A 13,581-nucleotide genomic window follows, 5' to 3' on the forward strand; every position below is an offset into this window, starting at 1 on the left:
CCATTCTCTATAGTACCATTCTCTACAGTACCATTCTCTACAGTACCATTCTATATAGTACCATTCTATATAGTACCATTCTATATAGCACCATTCTCTATTACACCATTCTCTCTAGTACCATTCTCTATAGTACCATTCTCTATAGTACCATTCTCTATCGTACCATTCTCTACAGTACCATTCTATATAGTACCATTCTATATAGTACCATTATCTATAGTACCATTCTCTACAGTACCATTCTATATAGTACCATTCTATATAGTACCATTCTATATAGTACCGTTCTCTACAGTACCATTCTATATAGTACCATTCTCTATAGTACCATTCTCTATAGTACCATTCTCTATAGTACCATTCTCTATAGTACCATTCTCTACAGTACCATTCTATATAGTACCATTCTTTATTGTAACATTCTCTACAGTACCATTCTATATAGTACCATTCTCTATTACACCATTCTCTCTAGTACCCTTCTCTACAGTATCATTCTCTACAGTACTATTCTCTACAGTACCATTCTATATAGTACCATTCTATATAGTACCATTCTCAATTACAACATTCTCTCTAGTACCATTCTCTACAGTACCATTCTCTATAGTACCATTCTCTATAGTACCATTCTCTACAGTACCATTCTATATAGTACCATTCTCTATAGCACCATTCTCTATAGTACCATTCTCTATAGTACCATTCTATATAGTACCATTCTCTACAGTACCATTCTCTACAGTACCATTCTCTACAGTACCATTCTATACAGTACTATTCTCTATAGTACCATTCTATATAGTACCATTCTCTACAGTACCATTCTTTACAGTACCATTCTCTATAGTACCATTCTATATAGTACCACTCTCTATAGTACCATTCTATATAGTACAATTCTCTATAGTACCATTCTATATAGTACCATTCTCTACAGTACCATTCTCTATAGTACCATTCTCTACAGTACCATTCTCTATAGTACCATTCTCCATAGTACCATTCTATATAGTACCATTCTCTACAGTACCATTCTCTACAGTACCATTCTCTATAGTACCATTCTATATAGTACCATTCTCTATAGTACTATTCTCTATAGTACCATTCTATATAGTACCATTCTATATAGTACCATTCTCTATAGTACCATTCTCTATAGTACCATTCTATATAGTACCATTCTCTATTGTACCATTCTATATAGTACCATTCTCTACAGTACCATTCTATATGGTACCATTCTCTATAGTACCATTCTCTATAGTACCATTCTATATAGTACCATTCTCTATTGTACCATTCTATATAGTACCATTCTCTACGGTACCATTCTATATGGTACCATTCTCTATAGTACCATTCTCTATAGTACCATTCTCTATAGTACCATTCTATATAGTACCATTCTCTATAGTATCATTCTATATAGTACCATTCTCTACAGTACCATTCTCTACAGTACCATTCTCTACAGTACCATTCTCTATAGTACCATTCTCTATAGTACCATTCTCTATAGTACTATTCTCTACAGTACCATTCTATATAGTACCATTCTCTATAGCACCATTCTCTATAGTGCCATTCTATATAGTACCATTCTCTATAGTACCATTCTCTATAGTACCATTCTCTACAGTACCATTGTCTACAGTACCATTCTATATAGTAAGATTCTATATAGTACCATTCTATATAGTACCATTCTCTGTTACACCATTCTCTCTAGTACCATTCTCTATAGTACCATTCTCTATAGTACCATTCTCTATCGTACCATTCTCTACAGTACCATTCTATATAGTACCATTCTATATAGTACCATTATCTATAGTACCATTCTCTACAGTAACATTCTATATAGTACCATTCTATATGGTACCATTCTATATAGTACCGTTCTCTACAGTACCATTCTATATAGTACCATTCTCTATAGTACCATTCTCTATAGTACCATTCTCAATAGTACCATTCTATATAGTACCATTCTCTACAGTACCATTCTCTACAGTACCATTCTCTATAGTACCATTCTATATAGTACAATTCTCTATAGTACCATTCTATATAGTACCATTCTCTACAGTACCATTCTCTATAGTACCATTCTCTACAGTACCATTCTCTATAGTACCATTCTCCATAGTACCATTCTATATAGTACCATTCCCTACAGTACCATTCTCTATAGTACCATTCTATATAGTACCATTCTCTATAGTACAAATCTATATAGTACCATTCTCCACCGTACCATTCTCTACAGTACCATTCTCTATAGTACCATTCTATATAGTACCATTCTCTACAGTACCATTCTCTACAGTACCATTCTATATAGTACCATTCTCTATAGTACCATTCTCTATAGTACTATTCTCTATAGTACCATTCTATATAGTACCATTCTATATAGTACCATTCTCTATAGTACCATTCTCTATAGTACCATTCTATATAGTACCATTCTCTATTGTACCATTCTATATAGTACCATTCTCTACAGTACCATTCTATATGGTACCATTCTCTATAGTACCATTCTCTATAGTACCATTCTATATAGTACCATTCTCTACAGTACCATTCTTTACAGTACCATTCTCTATAGTACCATTCTATATAGTACCACTCTCTATAGTACCATTCTATATAGTACAATTCTCTATAGTACCATTCTATATAGTACCATTCTCTACAGTACCATTCTCTATAGTACCATTCTCTACAGTACCATTCTCTATAGTACCATTCTCCATAGTACCATTCTATATAGTACCATTCTCTACAGTACCATTCCCTACAGTACCATTCTCTATAGTACCATTCTATATAGTACCATTCTCTATAGTACTATTCTCTATAGTACCATTCTATATAGTACCATTCTATATAGTACCATTCTCTATAGTACCATTCTCTATAGTACCATTCTATATAGTACCATTCTCTATTGTACCATTCTATATAGTACCATTCTCTACAGTACCATTCTATATGGTACCATTCTCTATAGTACCATTCTCTATAGTACCATTCTATATAGTACCATTCTCTATTGTACCATTCTATATAGTACCATTCCCTACAGTACCATTCTATATGGTACCATTCTCTATAGTACCATTCTCTATAGTACCATTCTCTATAGTACCATTCTATATAGTACCATTCTCTATAGTATCATTCTATATAGTACCATTCTCTACAGTACCATTCTCTACAGTACCATTCTCTACAGTACCATTCTCTATAGTACCATTCTCTATAGTACCATTCTCTATAGTACTATTCTCTACAGTACCATTCTATATAGTACCATTCTCTATAGCACCATTCTCTATAGTGCCATTCTATATAGTACCATTCTCTATAGTACCATTCTCTATAGTACCATTCTCTACAGTACCATTGTCTACAGTACCATTCTATATAGTAAGATTCTATATAGTACCATTCTATATAGTACCATTCTCTGTTACACCATTCTCTCTAGTACCATTCTCTATAGTACCATTCTCTATAGTACCATTCTCTATCGTACCATTCTCTACAGTACCATTCTATATAGTACCATTCTATATAGTACCATTATCTATAGTACCATTCTCTACAGTAACATTCTATATAGTACCATTCTATATGGTACCATTCTATATAGTACCGTTCTCTACAGTACCATTCTATATAGTACCATTCTCTATAGTACCATTCTCTATAGTACCATTCTCAATAGTACCATTCTATATAGTACCATTCTCTACAGTACCATTCTCTACAGTACCATTCTCTATAGTACCATTCTATATAGTACAATTCTCTATAGTACCATTCTATATAGTACCATTCTCTACAGTACCATTCTCTATAGTACCATTCTCTACAGTACCATTCTCTATAGTACCATTCTCCATAGTACCATTCTATATAGTACCATTCCCTACAGTACCATTCTCTATAGTACCATTCTATATAGTACCATTCTCTATAGTACAAATCTATATAGTACCATTCTCCACCGTACCATTCTCTACAGTACCATTCTCTATAGTACCATTCTATATAGTACCATTCTCTACAGTACCATTCTCTACAGTACCATTCTATATAGTACCATTCTCTATAGTACCATTCTCTATAGTACTATTCTCTATAGTACCATTCTATATAGTACCATTCTATATAGTACCATTCTCTATAGTACCATTCTCTATAGTACCATTCTATATAGTACCATTCTCTATTGTACCATTCTATATAGTACCATTCTCTACAGTACCATTCTATATGGTACCATTCTCTATAGTACCATTCTCTATAGTACCATTCTATATAGTACCATTCTCTACAGTATCATTGTATATAGTACCATTCTCTACAGTACCATTCTCTACAGTACCATTCTCTACAGTACCATTCTCTATAGTACCATTCTCTATAGTACCATTCTCTATAGTACTATTCTCTACAGTACCATTCTATATAGTAACATTCTCTATAGCACCATTCTCTATAGTGCCATTCTGTATAGTACCATTCTCTTTAGTACCATTCTATATAGTACCATTCTCTACAGTACCATTCTCTACAGTACCATTCTATATAGTACCATTCTATATAGTACCATTCTCTATAGTACCATTCTCTATAGTACCATTCTCTACAGTACCATTCTCTATAGTACCATTCTATATAGTACCATTCTATATAGTACCATTCTCTATAGTACCATTCTCTATAGTACCATTCTCTATAGTACCATTCTCTACAGTACCATTCTATATAGTACCATTCTATATAGTACCATTCTCTATAGTACCATTCTCTACAGTACAATTCTATATAGTACCATTCTCTATAGTACCATTCTATATAGTACCGTTCTCTACAGTACCATTCTATATAGTACCATTCTCTATAGTACCATTCTCTATAGTACCATTCTCTACAGTACCATTCTCTACAGTACCATTCTATATAGTACCATTCTATATAGTACCATTCTATATAGTACCATTCTCTATTACACCATTCTCTCTAGTACCATTCTCTATAGTACCATTCTCTATAGTACCATTCTCTATCGTACCATTCTCTACAGTACCATTCTATATAGTACCATTCTATATAGTACCATTATCTATAGTACCATTCTCTACAGTACCATTCTATATGGTACCATTCTATATAGTACCGTTCTCTACAGTACCATTCTATATAGTACCATTCTCTATAATACCATTCTCTATAGTACCATTCTCTATAGTACCATTCTCTGTAGTACCATTCTCTACAGTACCATTCTATATAGTACCATTCTCTATTGTAACATTCTCTACAGTACCATTCTATATAGTACCATTCTCTATTACACCATTCTCTCTAGTACCCTTCTCTACAGTATCATTCTCTATAGTACTATTCTCTACAGTACCATTCTATATAGTACCATTCTATATAGTACCATTCTCTATTACACCATTCTCTCTAGTACCATTCTCTACAGTACCATTCTCTATAGTACCATTCTCTATAGTACCATTCTCTACAGTACCATTCTATATAGTACCATTCTCTATAGCACCATTCTCTATAGTACCATTCTCTATTACACCATTCTCTATAGTACCAGTCTCTATAGTACCATTCTCTATAGTACCATTCTCTATAGTACCATTCTCTATAGTACCATTCTATATAGTACCATTCTCTATAGTACCATTCTCTATAGTACCATTCTCTATAGTAATATTCTATATTGTACCATTCTCTATAGTACCATTCTCTATAGTAATATTCTATATTGTACCATTCTCTATAGTACAATTCTCTATAGTACCATTCTCTATAGTACCATTGTCTATAGTAATATTCTACATGGTTCCATTCTCTATTACACCATTCTCTATAGTAATATTCTATATTGTACCATTCTCTATAGTACCATTCTCTATAGCACCATTCTATATAGTACCATTCTCTATTACACCAATCTCTATAGTACTATTCTATATGGTACCATTCTCTGTAGTACAATTCTCTACAGTACCATTCTTTAAAATCATTCTCTATACCACCATTGTCTACAATACCATTCTTTACAGTACCATCATTTATAGTACCATTCTATATATTACCATTCTCTATAGTACCATTCTCTATAGTACCATGGGCAGCTCCTCTCACTACAGCCCTATAGTACCCTAGCAAAATACTGTACATATTCAGAACCATGGACAGGTCCTCTCACTACAGCCCTATAGTACTGAGCAGAATACTGTACCTATTCAGTACCATGGACAGCTCCTCTCACTACAGCCCTATAGTACTGAGCAAAATACTGTACCTATTCAGTACCATGGGCAGCTCCTCTCACTACAGCCCTATAGTACTGAGCAGAATACTGTACATATTCAGTACCATGGGCAGCTCCTCTCACTACAGCCCTATAGTACTGAGCAGAATACTGTACATATTCAGAACCAGCTCTTCTCAGTACAGCGGCAGTATAAGTGGTATGGCGTGCCCATATGCATTATGTCATTATTTGCAGTCTTTTCACAGTGAGTGTAGTACCTCGCAGTCATGTTGTGCTACACTGAAAGCTTCAGCTTTTTGGACAGCTCTGCTTCCGCACCATGCTGGCAAAACACATCGGCTCTCTCATCGGCTCTCTCATCGGCTCTCAGACTCAGAGGGAAGACTACTTACTGCTAACCCTTCGTTATACAGTGCATAAAGACTACCGCTGACCGTTTCACAATGCTTCTACCGTACAATACTGTTCATTACTCAACCCTAGTATAGGCCTACCATTGAACCTAAAATGGTTCTTTGGCTCTCCCCGTAGGACAACTCAATGAAGAACCTTTGTGGTTCCAGGTAGAACCCTTTTTGTTCCAGGTAGAACCCTATTGGTTCCAGGTAGACCCTATTGGTTCCAGGTAGAACCCTAATGGGTTCCAGGTAGAATCCTCTGCAAAAGAGTTCTACCTGGAACCAAAAAAGGGTTATCCTATGGGGACGGTCGAAGAACCCTTTTTGGAACCGTCTTTTTTTTATTCTCCGAGTAGCGAGTTCTACTACTGCCATTCCTTCCACCATGCACAACAAAGTAGACAGAGGTACAGTACTCAACTATCATTACAACATTAACAAAACATGTCATTCTCACCTGTTGTACACCGACATAGTCAACAGAGTCTGGTGTCATGCAGTCATCTAGTTCACAATATTTTTAATCACGCAACATGCAACCCTATGCTCGCGCTGAGCTTGCTGTCCGTTAACACAATACCATACAGTGCAATAACGTATGGAATGCAACTATATCATTACAACTCCATCATTGGCAAGGAATGTAGTTGTAACTTGTTAGATGTGGCAAAGCAAGCAGTGAAGAGAGCTGTACTACACTCAATGAAAGTCATTTATTTCACATGAAGTCTACTGTCCAATATTGTGCTGCCCCTCAGCTCATCCAGAAAACGGTACATCCCCTAAGTCTGCCCTGTAGAACAGAACTCAGCTGCAGTGCAGTCTAACTGTTCTGAGGCGTTGGCTCCTGTATCAATATTATGGTCTGCTCCGGGACACTATAAGTATATGGTCCTGTGCTGCTGCCTCTGATAATGACATCATAATTGCTTTTTTTTTGGTCATTGCATTAAATATTAACGGTAGGTCATCGTTCTCTCATCAACGTCTCTGTCCTTCCTCCGTCAAACCCTCCACCGGCAAAACCATCAGCCATCGCCATCAAACCCGGTTATGACACCGTCCGTCAGAAACTATGTCGGCATTTGTCATTTTAGAGCCGTTAAATTATACACGCTCTCATATTGAACCGATAATAACCGGGGTGATATGGCTTTTACTTAATAATCATGTCTCCGGGTATAGAATGTCCGTAGGCCTAATAGGTACAGATTTAGGATCAGATCAAATCTTAACCATTTTGAGAGGAATATGTAAAACTGGTCTGAGATCACAGATCTAGGATCAGATCGTATCATCACCATTATGAGTGGAATATGTAAAACTGGTCTGAGAGCAGCGTTTATGAGGAGACTTCAGCCTCAGTAAAGACACAGATCTAGGAATAGTTCCCTCCCACCAGGTTGCATCTTAACCAGTACGAGGGGAATATGTAAAACTGTTCTGAGAGCAGTGTTTATGGGGAGACGGAGAAATATCCTGTCTTATACAGAGTACCGCTAACAATCACTAGGGGGCGACCTTGGTCTCTAGAATGTTGGGAAGATTCCATCAGAAGGATTCTCTCTCTCTCTCTCTCTCTCTCTCTCTCTCTCTCTCTCTCTCTCTCTCTCCTCTCTCTCTCTCTCTCTCTCTCTCTCTCTCTCTCTCTCTCTCTCTCTCTCTCTCTCTCTCTCTCTCTCTCTCATATCCCACTACTGGAGTGCCAGTCTGATTTTGTCACAGAGAATCAGAGAAGACAAGTATGGTAATTCATCCAGCAGTATCTCTCGCGTTTTGTCTGTGAGACTTGTTATGTTACGAAATCATCTAAACACCATATTGCTTAATTCCAGTCTACAATGGTCATGTCTGTTTGTATTACGGTCCCGTAATTGCTGCGTGTCTATCTATTAAATACGGAATCGGAAGCTTATGTTAATGACCCTCAACGACGTGTTGTCTGTTTGTATACTCCAATAAGTGGGTCAGGAAGGACGCTTAGATTGCAGCCTTCATCTCTTTCTGTTGATCATTTTCTTGTTCCTTTCTTTTCAAATCACTGCATAGACTGATGCTCCGTGCCAAATGGCACCTTACACCCTACGTAATGCACTCCTTTTGACCAGGGCCCGTGGTAGTGCACTATATAGGGAATACGGTGTAATTTGGGACGCAAGCACATAGCCTATTAAACCATATGGCTTATGAATTAAATAAGTAGGTTAGGGTGATGAAATTAGTTTCATTGCTAAGGTCGGAGAGAGTGGGCTAATGATGAAACAGTGAAGATAGCGGTACTAACATGCTAAAGGCTATTAGTATGGCTTTGGCTATGCTACATTAAACGGAATATGAATGAATGGGGCATTATGGGATGCTCCATTCGACACCCTATTCTCTGGATAGTGCACTATTTTTGACCAGGGCCCTGTATGGCTCTGGTTAAATGTAATTCACTATATATAGGGATTATGGTGCGATTTGGGATACAATCTATATGCATGTATGGCCTTGGTATGTCCTTTATAAACGAATGATTGTTGTGCTTAAAGAAGGAAGATTGCAATTAAAACATGTTGATAATTTACTCCCGTTTTACAGCTCTACGTTAATTACATGTCTACTTCATCGTGTCTTTACGGCACCAACAGAACAGAATATTGAGCCATACTATCATAATTATTTAAGACGATAGTTGCACGCATGAAGGAATTTGGGAATGAATACAAACATGTTTATAACTGAATCCTTCCTCCCGTTTTAGTTTCGTTTTTATTATTCGTGAAGTGTATTTGAACAAAATTGAATATTGAAAGACATAATACATTAATCATGGTTATTGATAACTTGACAGGGGACGGGGATAATTAAAAAGTTTCGCCAATCTTTAAACCCGTTGGTTTTGACCGCCAGAGGGCACGTGCGTGACGGCGCGTTGGAATTGGCAACATCCCCAAGCTTTGGTTTTAGGTTACTACATAAATAACCAACGGTCACGTATCATAAGACAGAAGACAGCCTACTGACTGCATCAATACTCAATATCCTATGGTCACCTATCACAGCTAGACCGATAGAGAACGGGAAAGCATAGCTTGTGTTGACCATTCAACATAGCATGACGCCCTGGGCAGGAACGAGTCAGTGTGAGTCACGGACTGGTATAGGCTACATCATCATCATCGTCATCATCATCGATAGCCTATATGGATAGTGTGTGAGTGCTTGCCAATACCGAAGGATAATCAGTAGATATTTGCGTCACTGGAATAGAGCGCTGACCTGTGGTCACGGTCTGTTTAGGTCTATACCACACACACATACACACACACACACACCTCTACTGAGGCTTTCATTTTAAACAGCAGCTATTGAACTAATCCCTTTAAAACACTCATTCTGTCTTTCCCTACAGGGTTGGTGTTGCTTGCCTGGGCATAGTCTCTAGTCATTACCTTCGTGTTCATTCATCAAACTGAACGGAAGAAAACAATAACACAACACATTACGATGATGAATAGGCGATTCCTACAATATTCACTTTCAAAATTCGCTGGCTGCGCTTTTAACTTAGAACTGTCATGCACAGGTAGCCTATGCTTCTGAAACGATGGTTTGTGCCAAGACGTTACCCGTCGAGGGATTTGCAAATTCAAATTCCACCCGTCGCCCACTTGTTGACTATTTCATTCACGGGATATGTGAAATATTTTATTTCTCTCCGGTGTTTCGGTTGACTGGGGCTTCATGCTCGTGTTTGCACGGGGCTGGGGCTGGGGCTCGAGCGCCACCGCCGCTTGATGGCTCGTGTTGTTAGTAAAGAGAAAGGTCCGGGCAGGTCCGTGGGACGGTGCGCGCTGGCTGGCATTCCCGTGCCCCAATCAGGAGTAACCTCGTCGGGTGTCTGCGGACACTATTGGCTGGTGAGAAAAGATGCTGTGCGCAAAACCAACCCCGCTCCCCTCACTCGCTTTACAGGAGTGGAGCAGAGAGGATCATCCGCTTTCCTTGCTGCTCAGCCGCACTGATTATAGAGCGAGAGAGAAAAAACGGGAGAGAAAGTACAATTTGTCGTTTATTTACGTGTTGGCTAACCGTGTTCAAGTTCAGGATTTTATTCGAATGGTGTTTTCTGGAGTTATGCATTCGTGAAGTAATGTTTTTATATTTTGTATTGCACTTAGTTGGGACTTGATACGTGTGAGGATTCCATCTGTGGCTGAGGATTGTATTATGGTCTACACGTCTTGCCTCCCTCTGCCTGCTGCGATGTTGGCGCTTCGGCCAAAATTCACAAACCTGGACTGAATATACACTTTTTTTTTGCTGAAAGAAGCGAGGATCAAATGGCCGTGATTCTCACGACTGAAACACAGGAATGCTTTTCGGTTGACACGACGACGCGCAGAGGGAAAGAAGGAATAGCTGATTGGGGTTTGGGTAGCAGCCGTAGTTTTATTTTCATTATTGCAGCTTTTGATTCTGCCTTATTCCTGCGAACCGAAGCTGGGATGGGAAATGCTTAGTTCAAGTAAGAAATCGGAGTAATAGCCCCGACATATATCCAAGTGCACTTGAGAGAGGAAGAGTGAGAGGAGTGGAAATGATTTTGTTATTACCGCTCCTTCTCTCGGTCTTGCTGGATGGAGCGGTGTGCCAGCTGCGCTTCTCTGTACCAGAGGAGCAAGAACACGGGACCGTCATTGGGAATATCGCGGAGGATTTGGGGTTGGACATCACCAAACTTTCCGCCCGCCGCTTCCAGACTGTTGCCAGCTCGCGGAACCCTTACTTGGACGTGAACCTGGAGAACGGGAATCTTTATGTTAAGGAGAAAATAGACCGGGAGGAGATATGCAGGCAGACAGTACCGTGCAACCTGCACCTCGAGGTGTTTCTGGAGAACCCGCTCGAGCTTTTCCGCGTGGAGATCGAGGTGATGGATATCAACGACAATCCCCCCACTTTCCCCGAGACAGACATCACTGTAGAAATAACGGAAAGTGCCACCCCAGGTACCCGGTTCCCGGTGGAGAATGCTTTCGACCCAGACGTCGGGACTAACGCGCTCAGCACCTACGCCATAACGAACAATAACTACTTTTACCTGGATGTTCAGACACAGAGCGACGGGAACAAGTTTGCGGAGCTCGTGCTGGAAAAGCCGCTCGACCGGGAGCAGCAGGCGGTGCATCGGTACGTACTCACGGCAGTGGACGGAGGCGTGCCACAACGGACTGGCACCGCGCTCCTGGTCGTTAAAGTCTTGGATTCCAACGATAACGCACCCATCTTTGACCAGTCGGTGTACACGGTGAGCCTACGGGAGAATTCACCGGTGGGCACGCTGGTTATTCAGCTAAACGCCACTGATATAGATGAAGGGCAGAACGGAGAGATAGTGTATTCATTCAGTAACCACAACCCGGCGAGGGTAAAGGATCTTTTTAAAATCGATGCCAGGACGGGGAGAATAGAGGTGGCTGGGGAAGTGGACTATGAGGAGAGTAGTACTCACCAGATATATGTCCAGGCTAAAGACCTGGGAGCGAACGCAGTGCCCGCGCATTGCAAAGTCATGGTCAAACTGGTCGACGTTAACGACAACACACCGGAGATCAGTTTCAGCACGGTGACCGAGTCTGTGAGCGAACAGGACGCCCCGGGCACCGTCATAGCCCTCTTCAGCGTCACCGACCGGGACTCGGGCGACAACGGGCTGGTGAGCTGCGAGATTTTGGGTGACGTTCCTTTCAAACTCAAATCGTCATTTAAAAACTACTACACCATAGTAACGGATGGACTATTAGACAGAGAACACGCAGACTCATACACAATCACCGTTGTAGCCAAAGACCAGGGGCTCCCCTCTCTCGCCACGAGCAAATCCATCAAGGTACATGTTTCCGACGAGAACGATAATGCACCCCGCTTTACGCAGCCAGTTTACGACGTGTATGTGACGGAGAATAATGTGCCAGGTGCTTTTATTCACGCGGTGAGCGCCGCGGACCCTGACGTCGGTCCGAACGCCCTCATTACCTACTCCATATTGGAGTGTGCCATCCAGGGCATGTCCGTCGACACCTATGTGTCAATCAACCAGGACACTGGTTATCTTTATGCGCTGCGCTCATTCGACTATGAACAGTTGAAAGAGTTTAGCTTTATGGTACAAGCCAAAGACTCCGGGAGCCCAGAGCTCTCCTCCAACAGCACCGTTAATGTCATTATTGTAGACCAGAATGACAACGCGCCTTCGGTGATAGCCCCGATCGGTAAGAACGGCACCGCCAAAGAACACCTGCCGCGCTCCGCTGAGCCGGGCTACCTGGTCACGCGGGTTGTCGCCATGGACGCAGATGATGGCGAGAACGCACGGCTCTCCTACAGCATTCTGCGTGGCAATGAGATGGGCATGTTCCGCATGGACTGGCGGACGGGGGAGCTGCGTACAGCACGCCGTGTCTTCACCAAGCGCGACCCCCAGGGCTCCTACGACCTGCTGATTGAGGTGAGGGACCACGGACAGCCACCGCTCTCCTCCTCGGCTAGCGTGACTGTCATCCTGGTGGATAGTGTGATAGATGGACGGAGTGGAGACCGAGGAGGATCTTCATCCAAGTCCAAAGAGACCTCTCTGGATCTCACCCTCATCCTCATCATCGCCTTGGGTGCCGTCTCCTTCATCTTCCTCCTGGCTATGATCGTGCTGGCTGTGCGCTGCCAGAAAGACAAGAAGCTGGACCTGTACACGTGCCTCATGGCGGGGGAGTGTTGCCTGTGCTGCAGCCCGTGTTGCTCGCGCCAGGCGCACAGCAGGAAACAGAAGAAGCTCAGCAAGTCGGACATCATGCTGGTCCAGAGTAC

The 13,581-nt window shown here is 40.8% G+C and overlaps 1 protein-coding gene across 1 annotated transcript in view; it reads left to right on the top strand.

The window, feature by feature from the left end:
* The first annotated feature begins 10,447 nt into the window (after positions 1 to 10,447).
* LOC129855894 (protocadherin-10-like) overlaps positions 10,448 to 13,581 on the top strand; it is a 9,956-nt gene continuing 6,822 nt past the window's right edge. Inside the window, exon 1 of the mRNA XM_055923992.1 lies at positions 10,448 to 13,581. This exon is cut by the window's right edge and continues 292 nt beyond it. Within this exon, the coding sequence (XP_055779967.1) occupies positions 11,315 to 13,581 (2,267 nt within the window). The 5' untranslated portion in view covers positions 10,448 to 11,314.

The sequence above is a fragment of the Salvelinus fontinalis genome, chromosome 5 (genome assembly GCF_029448725.1).
Source record: "Salvelinus fontinalis isolate EN_2023a chromosome 5, ASM2944872v1, whole genome shotgun sequence".
NCBI lineage: Eukaryota > Metazoa > Chordata > Actinopteri > Salmoniformes > Salmonidae > Salvelinus > Salvelinus fontinalis.